At 42.3% G+C, this 20888-nt stretch overlaps 1 protein-coding gene across 2 annotated transcripts in view; it reads right to left on the bottom strand.

Annotated features, from left to right (window-relative positions):
- Nucleotides 1–1202: 1202 nt before the first annotated feature.
- Nucleotides 1203–20888, bottom strand: part of slc35f3b (solute carrier family 35 member F3b) — a 214089-nt gene continuing 194403 nt past the window's right edge. The window contains exons 5-8 of one of the 2 annotated variants that reach the window (XM_034184806.1): nucleotides 14275–14400; nucleotides 6272–6464; nucleotides 3517–3606; nucleotides 1203–2160 (exon numbers count right to left, since the gene is read on the bottom strand). In XM_034184806.1, coding sequence (XP_034040697.1) covers nucleotides 1931–2160; nucleotides 3517–3606; nucleotides 6272–6464; nucleotides 14275–14400 — 639 coding nt within the window. In that variant the 3' untranslated portion in view covers nucleotides 1203–1930. The remainder of the gene's footprint in view (nucleotides 2161–3516; nucleotides 3607–6271; nucleotides 6465–14274; nucleotides 14401–20888) is intronic. The other variant, XM_034184807.1, reaches the window with a different exon arrangement.

Here is a 20888-nt window from a genome sequence, read left to right as displayed (position 1 = left end):
TAAGGGTCACGGGGGACTGAAGCCTATCCCAGCTGTCATAGAGCGTGAGGAAAGGATGCCAGTCTATCATAGGGCCACATATAGACAAACATTCACACCCACACGCACACCTATGGACAGTTTTTAAAGTTTCCAATCCACCTGTCGGAGGAAGCCGGAGCACCCGGAGGGAACCCACACAGAGAACATGCAAACTCCAACCAGAATTGATCCCAAGACCTTGCTAACCACTAAGCTGCCATGCTGCCCATTGACAAAGAGCCATGGTTGAAATTCTCATAGAGTGCCCGCTAAACACGGGATATTTTGTGAGGTCGTCACTCTGTTAAGCTAGCAAATGCCAGTAGAAACATAATCCCCATTACATGAGTAAATTCAGGTAAAAAATACAACAGAACGGGAATGTAAATCTGCAGTTCAACAATGAATAGAATGTGTGGCTTGGGATGATGCAAAAATTTCTCTACTGCAAATTATTGATGGGAAGTTCGAAACAAACTAAATAACAGAAGGCATCAGGAGATGTGCTAAATAGGGCCTCAATAAATCATCAATCAACTGATTCAAAACAAATTCTCCAAAATGTTCCAGTTGATTTGTGCCCTTTGGTGTTGAAATGTATTAAAACACAAGTGAATGAAATAGCATTGCACTGGGTTTTTTTTCTTTCATATTCAAAGGCTACTGTCAGCGCAAATACATCATTCATCCTGTGAGGAACACATTACGTGCACATAATTACTGAAATCAATGTTTAGTTTTGCCTACATCAAGTTAAATTTGCCTTTCCAAAGCATACAACAAATCAATATTTTGATTTGGCTTCAGCAGATTCTGAAACCACCTGGATTTTAATGTTGACTGTGATATAAGTACTGTGTTGTACAATTAAAAATAAAACGGGAGGCTCAGTGGTAACTGTGGTTCAAGTCTTTGCAGGGGTAGTTCCAACTTTTTATCAAACTCGTCTGGCTTACTAACTACTTTCAGTCAGGTAACTAATTGAAATATCTAAAGCATTAATTGCGAGAATATGATTATTAAGCACTGCTAATGGTTGGTGTTAAGAAAGTGTTAATACTACTACTGGTTCCAGTGTCTTAGCAACAGAAACTACGAAGCAAGTGCTTTAAAGTGGGAATGAAAAGCACTCAGGCAAATCTTAATCATACCATGCACTGAAACCTTACGTAACAGAGATACTGAGCGAGGGTGAGTGCGGTTCCCCTGGGGAGAAAGCTTCCAAGCGCAGGGGACAGTCAAAAAGGAGCCAGCCTCTTTGCAGTGGCCCAACGGACACGGCGAGCGTTTGATCCTTAGATGTCTGGACAGATCCCTTCATGCCAGACAAGCCATTCAGATTCACACCTCCGGCACATCTAAGATGTGAACTGCGTGTATGTACAGTGCACAAAACGGCAGGTATTTGTCACGGGGTGGTGGTGGGGTGCTGTGGGCCTCCCTTTAGTTTTCAAGCATTCAGCATTTTTGCACATTCTTTGGATCTTAAAGGTGACGTGTCACATGTAAAGCCAGCAATTCAACAAACAGGATGCTACACCAGCATCCAAAAGTGTCTTTAAGCTCCATACAAAGGCATGTCTTTCCAGGTGCAAGGATAATATTAATAAAGCCAGTAAAAATAGTTCTGCCTGATTGTTTTGGGGAATAAATCCATGCTGCAGCTTTTCTGCACACTAAGTAAATGCATGGGATTTTGAACTCAAAATGTGATGTATAACCTGGGCATCCAGCATCTGCCCTTTTTGCTAAAATAGCTTTATTCCCGCTGTCCACGGGAGGGGGCACCAAACAGATGGCAAGATGCCCGCAGTAATATGACCGCGCCAGATCAGTGCTCCAAATGCATCATGGATGCTTTGGAGCTGTAAATGTCTTCCTCTGCGTGTGTGCGACTGTTTCATAGGGGTCAATGTGCAAATGTTGACATGGACGTCCTGGCTCTCCCTCTCCAATTGAGCCCGACCTCTCCGCTGCCCTCTGCTGGCTCGTCACGCTTGCGCAGTTTGGCGCTGAGTTGGATGATGCACTGGTCCCAGTCCTCTGGTAAAAGCAGCATGAGGAAGCCCAGGCAGATGATGAACACGGCAATCAGGCGCACGGTGTTGAAATTAATCTCACACATGTAGAAGTCCACCACTGTAAAATCAGGAGGAGGATGATGTATCAGTGCGAGCAGATTCAGGAAATTCTGCAAGTTACACTCCAGCTCAGAGCGTTATAAACTTCATATATATACTCAACAAAAATATAAATGCAACACTTTTGGTTTTGCTCCCATTTTGTATGAGATGAACTCAAAGATCTAAAACTTTTTCCACATACACAATATCACCATTTCCCTCAAATATTGTTGACAAACCAGTCGAAATCTGTGATAGTGAGCACTTCTCCTTTGCTGAGATAATCCATCCCACCTCACAGGTGTGCCATATCAAGATGCTGATTAGACACCATGATTAGTGCACAGGTGTGCCTTAGACTGTCCACAATAAAAGGCCACTCTGAAAGGTGCAGTTTTGTTTTATTGGGGGGGGGGATACCAGTCAGTATCTGGTGTGACCACCATTTGCCTCATGCAGTGCAACACATCTCCTTCGCATCATCCGTGAAGAGAACACCTCTCCAACGTGCCAAACGCCAGCGAATGTGAGCATTTGCCCACTCAATTCGGTTACGACAACGAACTGGAGTCAGGTCTAGACCCTGATGAGGACGACGAGCATGCAGATGAGCTTCCCTGAGACGGTTTCTGACAGTTTGTGCAGAAATTCTTTGGTTATGCAAACCGATTGTTCCAGCAGCTGTCCGAGTGGCTGGTCTCAGACGATCTTGGAGGTGAACATGCTGGATGTGGAGGTCCTGGGCTGGTGTGGTTACACGTGGACTGCGGTTGTGAGGCTGCTTGGATGTACTGCCAAATTCTCTGAAACGACTTTGGAGACGGCTTATGGTAGAGACATGAACATTCAATACACGAGCAACAGCTCTGGTTGACATTCCTACTGTCAGCATGCCAGTTGCACGCTCCCTCAAATCTTGCGACATCTGTGGCATTGTGCTGTGTGATAAAACTGCACCTTTCAGAGTGGCCTTTTATTGTGGGCAGTCTAAGGCACACCTGTGCACTAATCATGGTGTCTAATCAGCATCTTGGTATGGCACACCTGTGAGGTGGGATGGATTATCTCAGCAAAGGAGAAGTGCTCACTATCACAGATTTAGACTGGTTTGTGAACAATATTTGAGAGAAATGGTGATATTGTGTATGTGGAAAAAGTTTTAGATCTTTGAGTTCATCTCATACAAAATGGGAGCAAAACCAAAAGTGTTGCGTTTATATTTTTGTTGAGTACATCACATTTCACTTTCCACTTCAGGACTGACACTGTGAGAAATATTTGGTGACTTTTAGTACCATTAAATATTAATGCGTGACCAGATATAAAAAGTTTGTTTTTTTTCTTTTTCAGGGAGCAAAGCCAAGAAACTTACTTGCATTTACAGGAACACTTAGGACGATGCCCAGAGAGATTAATGTTGGATATGTTATCGCAATGCCAAAGTTCACCAGGATGTTAAAAGCTGTGGAGAGAAACAAATCAAAAGGACAGCAGCAGACAAAAAAAACAAAAAACAAAACATTGTGCTAAAACACAAAAAAGCTAAAGTTCTGCTTGGCTGAAGGCAAACCACCACATCTGGGAAGACCTGAGATGCCTCCTAGTCCTACAACCTTGATTTATAACTCAGTTATTGTCTAAATTATGGAAGAAAATAATGTGTTACAAGTTTTCACTGGACACACTAAAATTAGTTGAAAACTATAGCAACTCACCATTTTCCTCAAATTTGACCTTAGTCTTCACCGTCCACACAGTGATTGTAACCTCACCCACTAAAAGGATGTAAAGAAGGTAGCTCATTGGGATAAGGAGCTGGACTACCTATATGCTGAACTGGATTCAAATCAGTGTCTTAGCACAAGACACTTCATCTGCATTGTCCCAGTCCACCCAGCTGCAAATTAGAGCATGACACGGGAGTGGATTTTCACTCCCGTCCCATCCCGCTCCCAGAAAAAAAATCCCATCCTGTCCCAATCCTGGACTGGAGTAAAAAAATAAATCCTATCCCGTCCCACTCCTGTAAAGATGACTCCCAATCCCATCCCGCTCCCACTCAAAATCAGTTCCACTCCCATCTCACTCCTGTATGTCTCGCGCCGTGATGATCAATCAGGGACTGAATATGTAGTGACGTGGAGATGTCTGGAGTTTGACTGAAGATGTGAACATGTCCTGTATCTGGTAGCAGCCTGTGAGCAGGACTTATGTCTCTTTTGTCCTTTATTTCACAATTATGACAAGAGTTTTTGGAGCGAGCAGCAGCCCCACAGCAAGCAGCGGAGTTTCTTTCCCTTTTTACTTTACGTGCACGTGCAGGCGAATCGTCTGTGGAGAATATTTTATTAAGTAACTACACAGATGTATAATAAAGCAAATGGTGACTGGTTTCTAAACACAATTATGACAGAGTTTTTTTGGGAAAGAGCGAGGAGCAGCCCTGCAGCAAGCAGTGGAGTTTCTTTCTTTCTTTTTCACTTTACATGCGCGTGCGAGCGAATCGTCTGTGGAGATTATTTTATTAATTAACTACACAGATGTATAATAAACCAAATGGTGACTGGTTTCTAAACACAATTATGACAGAGTTTTTTGGTGAAAGAGTGAGCAGCAGCAAGCAGCGGAGTTTCTTTTTTTTTAAAAATTGTTTACATGTGCGTGCGTGAACGGGACATTTGGTCCTCAAGTTGGGTCCTGCAGAGGCGGAAGGACCGCTGAAAGCAGCCGTCATCCAGACTCAGCTCCTGGAGCAAATAATGATACTCTCTGTATTGGGAGCTTTCCACAACAACTTGCTCCGTGAGATCAAGGTCCGTCATGTTAACTTGACTGACATCCGGAGCCAGCGAGCGGAATGGAAGCTCCTCCTATTTGATGATGCACCGGGGTGAATTTTCGCAGCAAAAGCAGAGCAACACACCGGGCGAAGGAGGCACACCCGTCGCCACGCGACCCCCGCAAATTTGTAGCGTCTGATCGCACCCGGTGTGAACGCGTTTTGGTTGTTTTAAATAGATGAAAATCATCATCTATTTTTGGCATTCCTGCTCCTGCCCACTCCTGTTCATTTTCATTCCCGTCCCATCCCAATCACGGGATTGATAAAATTTTGACTCCCATCCTGCGGGAATCCCGCAGGAATCACGTGACCCACGGGAATTCCCGAAAAATGTCATCCTCTACTGCAAATGGCTGGTGGTTGGTAACCTGTGATCAACTAGTGTCTCCTCCAGGGGGCGTATTACACTCTTATCCACTTCCTATAGAACACCAGCCCAATTCAGATCACTTCCCCTGCTGAGGCTGGCACCCATTTACAGATGGGTGAACTAAGTGTAGATTGTGTCTTGTCCAAGGACACAAACAGGTAGCATGATTGGGATTGAAACCCTGTGTTACCCAGGTTTACACATTGGCAGGCCAGCTTCTTGTCCATTGAACTGCCTGCTCTACAGACTCTTATCCACTTCATGCTACGGGATGAGCTCTGGCACCAATGGGCCTCAAGTCCTACATAGGACTTACTTAAAGAGGGTCTGGATCCAAGCACATTTGTCAGTTGTGACAAGGGCAAATCTTTCTAAGTCAGACCAACAGGCATTGATTGGTTGAGAACTCCTACATTGTCACAGTGACAGGGTGACAGGAGTGACAGGAGTTAAGTGGGGTCAGGTACAGGCACTGCCAAGATGCCAACACCTAAAGTCACCGCTTTTGAGCTTCAAACTGCCTCTTCAGAAAACCCACGGGTGATGTCACAGAGGGTTTGTTGATTGTTTTTATGTGCTAGATTAGGCTCAAAGCACAGACTGTCCAGCCCAAAATTGGTTTCCTAACCTGTCATCTCTTGAACAACATTTTTGGAGCCTGTAGGTCAAGTTGGAGTTGAATTACAAAAAAAAAAAATGCTTTTCAAAGTTGACCTCTGCGGGAGCCATTGATGATAACAAAGCTGTAGAGTAGATGCTGCTTCATGTTTTGGCTTTGTGTGAATGCTTGATGAAGAATGTTGTGCCCAAAACACATTTCTGGAGGTCAAGGTAAAGATTGACCTGAAAGTTGTTTAAAAAAAACAGAGGACATTATTGAAATGTTTTGATTCATCACATGACTTATTTCCATACCAAAAAGTAGGCCTGCAACTCCACAGAGGTAGGCCCAGGGGATGTCTTCGAGCGAGCCGACGTACTCCACGTGTGTGAAATACAGGATGACCGGCACAATGCTAAGGAAGACAAAGTTGGCGCTCCCAACAATGGACAGAAACAGTGCGGCCTCTCCAAATCTGGCACTGCCCAGGACCATCTTGAAGAGCACCTGAAAACAAAGTGACAAAGAGGTGGACATTGTGGTGAAAACACACTACCTGCCCCCTTAAGGAGCGGAAGGACATTACAGAGACTGTACCTGCCAAGCACCTGCCATGTGTCTGGCACAGGACCACTGCTGTCTGTTTATCACATTAGGTAGCAAGGACGAGCAAGCCAGAGCTGGTTAGAATACAATCCATGTGGCCAGCAACCTAATGCGCACATATCACACGCTTCAGAGCCCTATATCTCATAATCTGCTTCTGTTTTCTTGAAAAGGGGAAAATGGATTTACTCGTATACATTCCACTACTATGGGCAAATAATGCTGGACACTGTGTTGTTGTGCTAAGAGCTCAATACTACTGAGTGGTGGGAAGTTCATATTTGTAACACAAAAACCTGATGTGGAATAGATACCATATCACGTTGCATTAGATATTTGCTACTTGATGGAATCAACTTTGGTCCTGGATGGCGACCACTGCTTTTCTGCCTGGGTCGTTGTTATCTAGGACCCAATGTGGCTCCGTAGTGTGATGGAGGTGGCAGCACCAGTGTCACAGACCGAATGGCCCGCTCCTAAAAATTGGTCCGCCTTGCCTCCACTGCGCATGTGTCATCTCGGAGCTCAGACACGCGTCTAAGAGTCTCTTCACCCAAAGTGATCAAATGGATTAATGGGATTATTAACCATCAGATGACAAGGTAAAATCTCTTAAATTATTCTAAAGTAGGTTTTAAGCAGAAAGGAGTACGTTTTAAGCAGAAACGAGGAGATACTCCATGATTCTTTCAAATGACCAGCGTGCAGTGAACGCATCAGCAGCTTGTGTAGCTGCGGCGCTCTGATCGCTTCCTAAATGCTGAATTTATGTGGAAATGATTGTTGTACGAAAGCTTCAGATATCTGTCGCTGAGATAGATGATGACTGGAGTGCAGTTTAAAGCAGAAACGAGGTGATAATCTGTGAACCGCGGCTGATGATGCATGCGCAGTGAAGGCAGGGTGGACCGATTTTTAGGGGGGACCATTCGGTTGGCAACACCGGCACATGCTGACCTGAACTAGTCAGAAGCTTCCTGAAGTTTAGTTGAGGCAACTACATTTCTGGTTTTGCTGGAAAATGTTTTGCCACTCAACCAAGTGTTATGATGATTAAAAATGCACAATAATGGTTCCATGCTGATTAACTGTAACAGTCCTTGTTTCATCAATTGAGTCATTACATGCAAAAGTGCTGAACTAATTGACAAAATCTGTCAAGCATTTTTTATTTGTTTCACTATTTTTGCTGGAAATGCCACGTAAATTGATCAAATGGTCTCACGCTTTCAGTTGTGTGGAGACACATTGCTGTAAAAGCCTTTTTTGTGACAGTGTGCCAATGTCTGTAAACAAATTGTAATTTAGTGCAGCAGATAAATATATATATCATAAGAATCCTTCATTTTGTGATACAAGCACCAAATCTGGCACAGGGACACTTCTTGGTCTATTTTTTTGCAATAAATAAATAAATAAAAGCCATTAGCTACTTCAGTTTTTGATATGCTGGCCATTTATTCAAGGCGACGCCTGGAAAAATTAATTTATGTCATATTTGCACAATCTTGGCTTATTTCTATGTTGTACCTGATACACATTGCACTGTGGACCAGTCGGAATTTGAAAGTAATCTCAGGCAACATTTTCATGGTTCTTAGATGGATTGTATATGTTTTTTTTTTATGTGTGCATGCATACCATAGAACATGTATGCTGCAGAATGTGCAATAGTGTTTGGGGTGTAGTTTTTTTTTTTTTTTTTTTTTGATTGTGAACAGCCTGGAGCCCACAATTTTTCATATATCATATTACATTTTTACTGAAGATTCATATCCTGATATTTTCAAGGTCATGGGTCAAAGGTCAAAGTCAGGAAAAATCTTGGGGAAAAATCCTTATCTTTAACACTGAACAAATTTTGTAAAATTACAACTTTATAAAACTTTAATTTAAAAAGCTCAAATTTCTTTGATATTTGAGAGTGTTATGTAGGATGGTATCCTTTATCGACTGATCTGGATCATTTGATCTGGATCTGATCCAGATGAAAGATTTTGTGGCCATTTATATTTAACATTAAAAACCCCATTTAATGTACATTTTACATGACATCTTAATCAAACATGCCCCAATCACTCTCATATTTGAAAGTGAGGTGCAGACTGGTAGAGCATGCATATGAAAATTCAGTAAGGTATGTCTTCTATAAAATGTTCCAATACTAGGGTAGAACTCTACTAGTGTATACTAAGGTATATCTAAAGAAGAGAAGAGTAGAATATGTGTGTGTGTGTGTGTGTGTGTGTATGTATATATATATATATATATATATATATATATATATATATATATATACGAGGTCTGTGAGAAAAGTATTGGACCTTTTTATTTTTTTCAAAAACCATATGGATTTGAATCATGTGTGATTGCATCAGCCAAGCTTGAACCTTCGTGCGCATGCATGAGTTTTTTTCATGCCTGTCGGTTGCGTCATTCGCCTGTGGGCAGGCTTTGTGTGAGCACTGGTCCACCCTCTCGTCATTTTTTCATTGTCAGAAGAATGTCTGAAGGACTGCCGTTTTGTTGCATTAAAATTTTTTCAGAAACTCTGCCAGACAACCAGCTGGAAACCATTTCGAAGATTCGGTTGGCTTTCGGTGAAAATTTTATGGGCTTCAGAGAGATTAAGGATTGTTACTGCCGCTTTAAGGACGGCCCACAGCGAGAGGCTGAAAGGAGCTGATCACTTCCAAATTTAAGGCTCTGTTGATGCAGGACATCGTGTAACTAGCAGAGAAGTTTCATAAGAGGTCGGGATCAGCACTTTATCGGCACATTCCACTGTTAAAGGAGATTTTGTAATGAAAGACGTGCGGACGGATTCGCGCATCAGGACGCAGCCGGTCATGGCGCTCGACAAACAACACCTCCGTGTTGGAAACCTTACAGGACAAGTTGGAACATGCCCAGCTGTTAAACAATTTCTCTGATACTCACTCGACTGAAAAGCGATCGAAAGCCGCCTGAATCTTACGAATGGTTTCCAACACGGAGGTGTTTTTTGTCCCGCCGCGTCCTGACGCGCAAATCCGTGTGCACGTCTTTCATTACAAACTCTCCTTTCGGCTCGGAGCGCGGCGCGCCCTCCGGCGCTGTGAGCCATCCTTAAAGCGGCAGTAACAATCCTTAATCTCTCTGAAGCCCATAAAATTTTCACCGAAAGCCAACTTAATCTTCGAAATGGTTTCCAGCTGGTTGTCTGGCAGAGTTTCTGAAAAAATTTTAATACAACAAAAAGGCAGTCCTTCAGACATTCTTCTGACAATGAAAAAATGACGAGAGGGTGGACCAGTGCTCACACAAAGCCTGCCCACGGGGGAATGACGCAACCGACAGGCGTGAAAAAACTCACGCATGCGCACGAAGGTTCAAGCTTGGCTGATTCAATCACACGTGATTCAAATCCATATGGTTTTTGAAAAAATAAAAAGGTCAGATACTTTTCTCACAGACCTCGTATATATATATATACACACACACACACACACACCGTAGCCATATCATATTTACTACATGCTGCAACTGGAGTGTTGCATCATATTTACATATATATGCATTATATTAAAGTGAGTTCTGTTTATATCTCACAAACACTTAACAATGAAAAGTTCATATTTACACTATGGACACTCCATGTGCAGTATATGCTGCAAACAGCATGGATCTGTATACTAATAAGGTGACTTTGTTGGAATTTCTGGCTATATGTTACTGGTGCTTAGCATTGGAAAGTTCATATTGACATCATGTGTACTCATAGATGGCGCTTTATATTTTGTACCTTACAGGATGGATGTCTTGGGGATTATCTTGGTTCCACTATTACCTTGCTCACTGTAATACCTTGAGTCAACCTAGTTTCCAGTATACAGCGGAAGCGAGTATGTCCTTGTGCAATATCACTTAAATGTAAAAGTATTCAAAGTGTATGACCTTTCAAAAACTTGATGAGTGTTTAGTTATAGGAAAACAAAAAAGAATTACTCCAGAAAGACTATTAAAAATATAGACCCAAAGTAGAAACTCAATGCAACAAAAGTTGCCACAAGCACATATATCTTTAGTAAATTGTTACTTTTACAGCCACATTTTCAGCCAGGGGATGGATACAAGAACATTTCCAAGTTATTGAATATCTCTTGAAGTTCGCTTAAAGCTACAGTGTATAGGCTGTAGTGTTATCTGGCGGTGAGGGTGCATTCTGCATTCTGCTGTCACCAGTCACGATTTTGTTTCCTTTCGTGTTTTTGCTTCTTTGCTTCTTACCTTCACTTGCAATAAGCAATATTTATTACAGTATGTGGCTGCGATGCTATGCGCACTCTGATTGGCTGATTATCAGTCTGATATTTTCCAATATCAGGCCAGTTTCCCTGACAGTCAGTCTGCAACGCATATTTTCTTTACAAACCAGGAAGCTAAAAACGAGATTAGAAACGTACTCCATATATATCTCAACAGCATAGAAAAAAAACACACAGATTGAAAGTAAACCAGCTAACGACCGGACCATCTGTTACCAAGTTCTTCATGGAGGTTAAGAAAGCGAATGAGCTCAACACCATAAGCAGCGTGATGGCCTCCATAGGTGGTCCGCTCCCATATAAAGGGCTTATTGTAAGATAAAGATAAAGATCAACTTTATTTATTCCAAAAGAAATTATTTTGCCAGAGGACAGAAACAGTAAACAGTGAACAATGTTTTGTTTTGTTTACAATAAATACAACAAATTTATGTGAAATGATTGGAAGACATTTGCACAAGATGCTTGGCAATATTGCACATAACTCTGAGTCACTGAATGACTCTGTATATTATGTATTCATCCTGTAGAGGGAGAGGGATCATACAGTCTGATTGCCACAGGTAGGTAGGCGTTATGTGGTGCACCTCGGTGGTCTCAGTCTATGGCTGAAGGTGCTCTGACAGGACATCAGTGTGGCATGCAGGAGGTGGGAGGTGTTGTCCAGGATGCTGAGCAGCTTCCTCGGCATCCTCCTCTCTGACACCTTCACCACAGACTCCAGCTCAACCCTCAGGACAGAGCCAGCTCTCCTGATGAGCTTGTTGAATCTGTTCGTGTCAGCTTATGGAAACTCAGTGAGTTGTTCTAGGCAATAAAACACTAATACACAGATGGTTATGAATGCTATATTCTATTTCTACTAATAAACATCCCTAAATCCTGCACACTGTAGCTTTAAATCAATCAGCAATCAATAGAGATTATGGTACTGCGTGATCATTTTGTTTAGACCAGAAACAGGTAGTAAACAAAGCAGACTCGTAAGAGAAGCTTCTAAGACATAAGAGTAATGGGCCTTTCACACTGAATACATCAGATGCGTCAAATATCGGTCTAAAAAAAAGCATTTTTCAATGAGCTGTGTCGCGTCAAAAGCCGAGCTAAACCAACACTTCTGACGGGAGCGCGCACTGCCGATGCAGTCAAAGTTCAATCCTCTGAGCTGTGACGTACCTTTGTGTTGTCCAATAGGAACGACGCATTGGGCCAAAACACGGAAGACTAGTGGCAGAAACCACTGATCTCTACAAAACAAATGTGTCACAGGACTGCTCATTTATGGAGCAGTTTTCTGAAGAAAAATCCTTGGAAATGTGTTTTGTGTTGTTGTTTGTTACCTCAGAATTTCTGATTACTGTTAAATTTAGAACACTTGTAATTAAAATAGCTAAATAAAATCAATAAATGGTTCTTCAGAAACATTTCATCTGTAAATTAAAACCACCTGTGATTTCAGATTAGATAATTTCTTGTTTAACATAAGGAACCTCAGACATTTATTTTTAGACAAAATAACATGGAAATTTGTACATTTTTATTATATTATTTATATCTCATTTCAACCATAAAAGCAGACACTGTAAATAAATACAAATAAGTAAGTCCCTTCGGCTGCTCCCTTGTTTGCACTTGGGGTCGCCACAGCAAATCTAAGGTGGATCTGCATGTTGAATTGGCACAAGGTTTACGCCGGATGCCCTTCCTGACGCAACTCCACATTACATGGAGAAATGTGGCAGGGGTGGGATTTGAACCCGGAACCTTCTGAACTGAAACCAAGCACATTAACCACTTGTCCACCACCCCTGCTCTGTAAATAAATACAAATGTTTATTATAAATGCAACAGGAAATAATTTATCAATGACTGAAGTATGATTGTAAAGTAGGATTTCTGTGACATAATGATGAATTTTTTTTAATGGTCATTTCAACTTGTAATTTCACCAAAATATGTAATTGGCCTTTAATGTTGTTATCTGGACAGTCATTTCTAAAATATGAATTTGAGCACAATAAGTGGAGAGCTTCTACTTGTGCAAATATCTTTTGACTTTGATTTCGTGGACATTTTTATTGATCTGTTCATTTATTGTTAAAATATAAAATGAAACAGCTTTTTAAAAAAATAATAAAATAGTTGCTGTTCAAAGAGTCTTTTATTTAGAAGCAGGTGATGTTCTGCTGGATTCTCGGGACCAGATGAAGGTCTGTTCTGCAGCTTTGAACTCTGGTGGTGTTGCTGAAGACACTTTTGTCCTATTTTGATGAGCAGAGATGTTTTCTTTCGACTGGACTTCGTGGTGTTCAGCTCATCAATGGAAGTTTGGTTGTCTGCACAGCAAATATTCCTGATTGGGACAAATAAAGAGCTGGGGGAGGTGTGTGTGGATCGGGAGGGCTGGGCGGCTTTGCTTGAGCTGCTGCACCCGCGACCCGACTCCGGATAAAGCAGAAGAACAGGGAGGGAGGGATATAAAGAAACACTAAACAGTTTATATATAAAAAAGGAAAAAAGAAACAGGAAAAAAATGATGGAAACAACGCACGAAAAAAAAAGTTATTTAAAGTTGAGCTTTTGTGGTGTCTGAAAAAAGCTGTAGCTTTATTTGGTAAAAATAAAAAAGACTGAACCATTTAGAAATTAAAGCGTTCACTCAGATCAACTGTGCTAAAAGGCTAAGCTAACGTTAGCTGATCAATAAATCTTCACAGCAGTTCAGAAACGTCACGTTTTATTTTTACATTATTCTCACCTCGATAAAGCTGCAGAACTAAACTCCATTGGGCAAACTGGTACTTCGCATATATCCAAAAAGTGGGAGATTTCGGACTGCGTGAGTCTGCTCCATCCCCCCGGCTGCCTGCCTCGCTCTGCCCAGGGATGATGCCTGAAGGCCGGCTTCTCCATGCTGGTCGGCCCGCTGTCGCGGTTGATCGATATCCCACCAAATCGTCAGTCCTTCCTCGGTCGGCGTCACTCCGAAAAGTAGCTGAAAAAAAGCTTCTCCCAGCAGGGTGATGGGAGAATCGTTCTACTGCTGTTTTTTGAAGCTGTTTTGTGGTTCAGGTGACCCAAATTCAAGAAGGCGATCGTTGAACTTTTTTCAGGTTGTGGAAACAGCCAGAGTGTGAGGTGGAAATCTCCACCCCCTTGCCGCTTCCGAAGCGACGCGTCTGACGTCATGCGTCGGATGTGTTAAAAACGCATCTTGACGGATTGGGAAGCATTGACGGATTGGCCTGAAGTATGCAGTGTGAAAGGCCCTTTACAAATTTACATGGGTGCAATTGGAGAAACCGGGCAACCTTTATATGTTGCATCACCAAATACTGCTGTATGCTAAATAATGTAAAGCAAGTCATACAGTACATATATTTAGCTATAATTTACACAGATACCTTGTAGAGTGCTGACAATGAAGCAGAGGCCACCACCAAAGTAATGCCGATGACCGAATGGCTGTGGAATCCATCAGCGTAGGTCATCATGACGATACCCGCTATGGCCAAGATAGCAGCTACAATCTGCAGAAAGAAACGATGAGGAACGGTGAAGAAAAGCTGCACAACATGCTGCTGAGAGTGAAGTGGCACCTGAGTGCTCTGTGTGGTACTGAAGACACCGTAGGCCTCACGGGGCCAGACTCTTGTGAAAGACACAAGGGTTCACTTTCATAATCAGCTGAGTGCCACTCAGGGTGACGCTTAACTTTTTTCTCATGTGCACAATCTGGTGCCAAATTGATTTCTGACATTGATTTCCTTCATGCTGCCTTTATATTGGCAAACTAATTTCCTCCCCATCAAGCACTTATTACATCTACACCTCTGCAATTATCACAGGAAGCGCGCATCTCCAAGACGACTCTCAACCTTCTATTCCATCTCCTCCTTAACCTTCAAGTACCACATTCAATAAAAAAAATGATGACAAATCATTTTTATTACACGTGCCATTTTGGTCTTGTTTGCATGTGGTCACGAAATGTTATTAAGACTTGCAGTGTGCGCGTGTGTGTGCTGGAGGTGCAGTGATAGCAGTCCACACTAAGTGAATTAGCGCTGCATTACGGAGGTGTCAGGAAGATAAATGAGCTGTGCATTTTTGCTTGGCCGATCTTGTGCACCATTGGATTAAATGGCTCTCTTTGCGGCGTGGGCTGCCTGTCAGTCACAGCTACACCTTTCATTTACGTTGAAGAGCCGTTTGCTTAGAGTGTCAGTGGCCCCGACGTGTGCTTTTGTTGAGGTTTCTCTGCACAATGTGATGCCCAGCGCTCAAAGGGATCCAGTTCTCGGCACGCCTCAGTGTGTTCATTGCAGATCTGTGCTCTCTTGCACATTTAACAATTTATGTGATTATAGGGATTAGTGATTTATGTTTATGTAGGGCAGGGGTGGTGGCCAAGTGGTTTGTGCATTTGGCTTCAGTGTGGAAAGTTCCCTGTTCAAACCCCACCCCTGCCACATTTCTCCATGTAATGTGCAGTTGTGTCAAGAAGGACATCCGGTGTAAAACTTGTGCCAATTCAACATGCAGATTCACATCGGATTTGCTGTGGTGACCCCGAGTGCAAACAAGTCCCTTCAGCTTAGGCATATTCAAGAAGTTTGCGTTTTTCTACCTCGATGTTTTGGGGTCATAAAAAAAAAAAAAAAAAAATCAGGATCAAAATGAATCAATTGCAGACATTATTTACTGCAAACTCTGTGTTAGCAAGCAGAAGCTAACCAGCTAATTGATTAACTGGATGAGGCTGTAGCTACTCAGAGTAAACCACTTCTTGGCAACAATGAACAGACAAAAACATCATTACAAGTGCACTAAACTAGTTGACTTTTACCGGTTTCATAAAGCAGTCTAATCTTTAGTTGAATAAACTCAGTCAATTAATTTTTTTGACGTTAGTCATTGCACAAAGCACTTAGTCTGCTAAAGTTTAGCATGACCTCACCAAAGTTTTTGGTCTGGTACAGAGGAGGCTAATCTTATTTTAGTTGACAAAACTTACCTAAGGGCCGCTTCACACATAGTATGAATAAGTCCAACTCAGGGCAACTCACGGTGGAACAGCTCGTATGAGCAAACCACAAAACATCGCGCCGACGGGCAGGCGTGCACGATGCCGCCGCGACGGTTCATGCATGCAGGATCACAGCTGTGTGATATGTAACCACATCATGCAATTGTTGTGAAGAAAAAAAAAATACATGCTGCGACAATTTCATGCACGTCGGAACACAATGCGAGCAGCTGCACTATATCGCGACACTGATGTGGAGAACAGTAAAATAAAAACCAGCTGTATAATTAGTGAGTATTACTGGGTTGATATAAATAATACATAAAAGGGGACGCAATACAGACCCTGCAGTTAAATAACCCTGGTTAAAAAAATAATAAAATGCCACTCACGGAATTCGACCGTGTAAGCTCTGATTACCAGACGGAAACTTTACCACTGCGCTACCATCGCTGGCTTGTAATTGGTGCGGAAAAATGTCTGAAATCAACAAGCACATGAAGGAGGTGTGCTGTGTGTGGCCGCTGCTTTCCACTGCAAAGGCGAAAGATGTTTTATATATTTCCACGTGAGGACAGCAGGCAGAGACACACGCCTCATGGAGGAATGTTGTAAGTTCATGTCCTTCCAAACATGGAACGTGTTCTCAAGCTGGGACATCCAGGAGCAGAGATCTTTACAGCTGCGGCTGTGAGCGGACACGCCCCCTGTCCGTTCAGTGCCCAGACCAACGTGTCTCTGTGTTATGTGATCATTCATTTTTGTTATTTGTTATGTAATTGTGTATGTAGGTATTGTCGTAATTATTCATATAACTGTCCTCACGGTGGTTTCTGTGTTTTTAATGTGTGCACTGAGCTGCCATCCAGCTGTCAGTGCGCTGTGATCAGCTGACAGGTCCCTCCTTGTGCTGTGTGTGATCAGACCTTGCTGTCCGGCCCCCATGTGATCAGATCTGTACATACATATAAGCATTTTATGCGGGGGGCGCGACACACATGCAAGACACATGCACCACGTGTGTGGCTTTTCGCAACTTCACAGTCGTGGGGGCACTTAGACAAATTTTACATCCAGCTCAACAGTAATCTTCTGCTGACTGTTTTCATGATGATAGTGCGACTGGCCACACATTTTCTAAGTGCCAAGCGAGCGGTGTTAGATGTTTGTGTGTGTCAGCTGGAATTTGGCCGACACCTGCCGCGAGAGGGTTCAATGGGCTCTCACAGCGCACACGCTGTCTTTCCGCCGCTGGTGTAGTTGTAGTAACAGGTGTACGAGGCGTTAGAAGCAGCTACGATTTTACACGTTTTGAATATGATTCCTGGGTCATGCGCACTTCATGCACAATTCGACCACATTCGTACTATGTGTGAAGGGGCCCTAAAAAATGGGAGCTATCATGTACCACCACATGATGGAATACTCAAGAGCACCCCTACGTTGCTTGTATTCCTCCATAAGGAGAGCTTCCTCTGCTTTTGGCCATGGTTGTAGCAGACGACTGTCATGTGATGTGTTTGTGACAGTTCTCACATTAGCCACCAAGAGTCACTGTTACATTGAGCAGCATTGTGTGCACAAAAAGGCTTGACGGAAGTGCTGGTGTATGTAAAAGAAGAATTGCTAGGCTAAGAGCTAAGCACGTTTTTCTGCATTTTGAAAAAAGCCAGTTAATGAAACAAAGGCTGGATAGTTAATGACAACAACCAACCCGGAAGTAAACAAAACTCTTGCACATTGGAGCCGTTTCTTGGCAACGGCACTCGCGAGGCCGCTATGCCCGTGAAAATCGTCGACTAACGCAAGATGGCCAATCTACAAGTTTAGCTGTCAATGTGAAACGGAGATTAGACGGATAATTTGAGTGACTAAGCTTAGTCAACTAAGTTTAGTAGACTAAAAGATTAGACTGCTTTATGAAACCGGGCCCTGTAGGAGGACAGCTCGGTTAAAGTAAGGCAAACTGTATATTCGTTTGTTTTAAAAAAGTTTATTTGCATTTAACAGAAGTAGAAAGCCTCTGCATCACTGAGTAAAAGTCTTACCACATATTTCTTCCATCCACTCACTAAACCAGCTGTTTCTAATTTGTTCAACTATTCAGGCAGCTAGATGAAATAATCAGTGAAATTACCTGTTTTAGGTGTACAGGTAGAAGCAATAAATGATAGGATTTTTACTAACTGACGCAAAGGTTTTCCAGCCATGACATTTGGTTTGGTAAACGTGCACACATTTTGCTCCGCATTGAAGCAGTCCATGCTACCGGACAATTCTAATGGCGTTTTCACCTGTTAAGTGGCGACAAGAGGCAGTTTAGTCTGAGTTGTTTCTACCTTATACAGTTTATTAATTAGCCTGTAAGCTTCTGCTTGCTAATGCAGAGTTTGTGTTCTATATAAATAAGGCACACATTACTGATATATACACTCATTTAATCACCTTGTGTATTTTTGTAACTGAAAAGTCCTTTAAATACACACCACAGCCTGAAGGCTTCCTGCAAATCTCTACTGTTTAGTTCTCTGTCTGTGTCCATCTGATTATTCATTTTGTTCAAACTGCATTAAATAACATCCAATATTTATTTGTCCATTTTGCTTATTTTAAAATTTTTAAATTTTGAATGTCCTTATGTTAGTCCACAAGTTTTTGTTGGTAACTCGCCCCCAGGGAAACACGGTGTTAAAAAGTGAGTTCCATAAGCAGACAAAAAAACTTCAACTTATACTCAGGTGTTCAGAAAATACAGTAAATTAATTTTGCTCCTGATAGCAAGGTGACCCCGAAAAAACATCAATAAATAAATAAATACAGTGCTATCGCACAATATTTTGTGTTACATTTCATATTAACAGCTGCATGTGCAGCTGTTTCAGCACTAACATCAATAGAACCATGTGACCTCTTCAGTGCAGTATCACTGACACAGGTCACATTCTTCTTTATAGATGATTTAGGCTCCTCAATTCATTCTTTCTGTGATAAACTCACCAAGGTGCCCTGCATTACTGCAGACATTCAAACACTGCAACCTCCATTTCTGAGTGAGGAGCACTGCGTATCAGCAGAGCAGGATTATTGCTATATTTTTCTCCTACTGATCCATTCACTGGGTATAATGTGTGTGAAGTGCGGGGGCAGCTGGATGGGGAGATGGGATGGTTGTGAGGGTGCATCAGAACAAGGAGGAATCCATTCTGCAGACTGCAGGTTGGCTGTGGGTATGACAGCATCTCAGGCACGCAGTGGGAGGAGAGCAGGAGACACCTCGAGTCACAAAGTTAAAGCCTTACTCCTACGTCTCCCTGCACGGCTAGAAAACTGCTGTGACATGCATGCAAGTGCATGTGCGTAGACGTCCTGCGTGGGTGAGTGACACAGTGATCATTGGGGGGAATCACGCTACCATAACACTGTCTACTTGACTACTCCTCAGCCATATTTAATATTCAATGGTCAATTCAATACGCAAAGTCTGTTAGGAGAAATACATTTGGGATTTCTAATGCTCCAAAACAAGGCACTGCATAACAGATAATGATAAGAGTTTAAGATGCACACCAGAATGCAGAAATTAAATTACAAACTTCTTTTTCTCCATCAAAATAGAAGTACAAGTACATGCTTGTTTGTTGACATAGTAAACTTGCTAAACTGGAGAATTTGTAGTATTCCTACTGGAGACATTTGTACTATTAACTCCCCTTCCACGGCTGGGTGGAAATCATTATGCACTTCCTGTTTTGACCTTATATTTCAAGCAGTGGTTTTTATAAAACTCAGTTCAGTTACATAACAAGCAAACACAAACTTACCTCATTAATGCCTTGTGTTTGGACATTATTCTACAGTAGACAGAAAAAGCTGGAGAAGAATTTACGGTTACAGTTTATATTCAGACAAAAGCCGAGCCATTTTTTACAGGAACTCTGAATTAATGGCATGATCCTGGGTGGACGGCCTTTCATGTCGTAGTGATAGAGTGCTCTCTGAAATGTGTTTCACATTTCTGATGCCTACACCTTCTTGATCAGTTCCTTAGTTGTGCTTCTAATGGTCTGCTGGACCTTCAGAACAAAGGTCCATTAATTCCTGATTGTTCATTTGGGTGTCCTTCCTCAGTGATATAAAGTCTGTATTGTAGAAGGTTTCTTATAGTTTTGTATATTATTCTGTACAGTTGTTTGTAGTCAAGTCTGGGGGAATGTGCTGGTGCCAAGTGTCACTGCATCAATGACGTCATAGGTCCTGGCATCCACCCAAGCAGACAACTGGTCCATCCCCACATCTCTGTGGCACCATGAATCTTTTTGAGTTGGCTTCTAAGAAGTGACCTGACTTGTAGAAGAAGAAGAAGAAGGTAGTTCTACGTAGTACTTAAGAGTCATTGGTGCAGCTCCTTATCCCTGGTTTCCATAACGTGAAGCTGAAGAGAGTTGATGATTTCCCCTGGACAAGACAGCAGTTACTTCTCTAGTTGAGATCAGTACCCATTTACAGCTGGGTTGACTGATACAATGCAGATGAAGTATCTTATCCAGTGTGAAAAGGAATCAAACCCAGGTCTACATGTTGGTAGGCCAAATCCTATTCCACTGCACAGCTGTTCATGGAGCCACAGGTGTTTTTGAGATGGCTACAAATAAGCAGCCTGACTAATAATGGTCCAAAACGTTGTTCAATAGACTTGGCTTAATTCTTTAGACTTGTTTCCTGTGCTTACATAAGTGAAAGAAGGCACTAGTTTCTCCATTCAAAAATACACCCAAAACCTCCCCAGTTACGCTTTTACAAGTAATTCAATCTGATTTTGAAACCTTACATGCTGTTTAAAGAAGAATCCAGATTAATCTGACACAAATCTGCCTTCTCTACACACATATGTACATCTTCAACCACTTATCCAGGATCAGGCCACGGGGCAATGGCTCCATCAGGGGACCCCAGACTTCCCTTTCCCGGGACACTTTAACCACCTCTGAG

This window comes from Thalassophryne amazonica, chromosome 13 (genome assembly GCF_902500255.1).
Source record: "Thalassophryne amazonica chromosome 13, fThaAma1.1, whole genome shotgun sequence".
Taxonomy (NCBI): domain Eukaryota; kingdom Metazoa; phylum Chordata; class Actinopteri; order Batrachoidiformes; family Batrachoididae; genus Thalassophryne; species Thalassophryne amazonica.
This window is presented reverse-complemented; position numbering and strand designations above follow the sequence as displayed.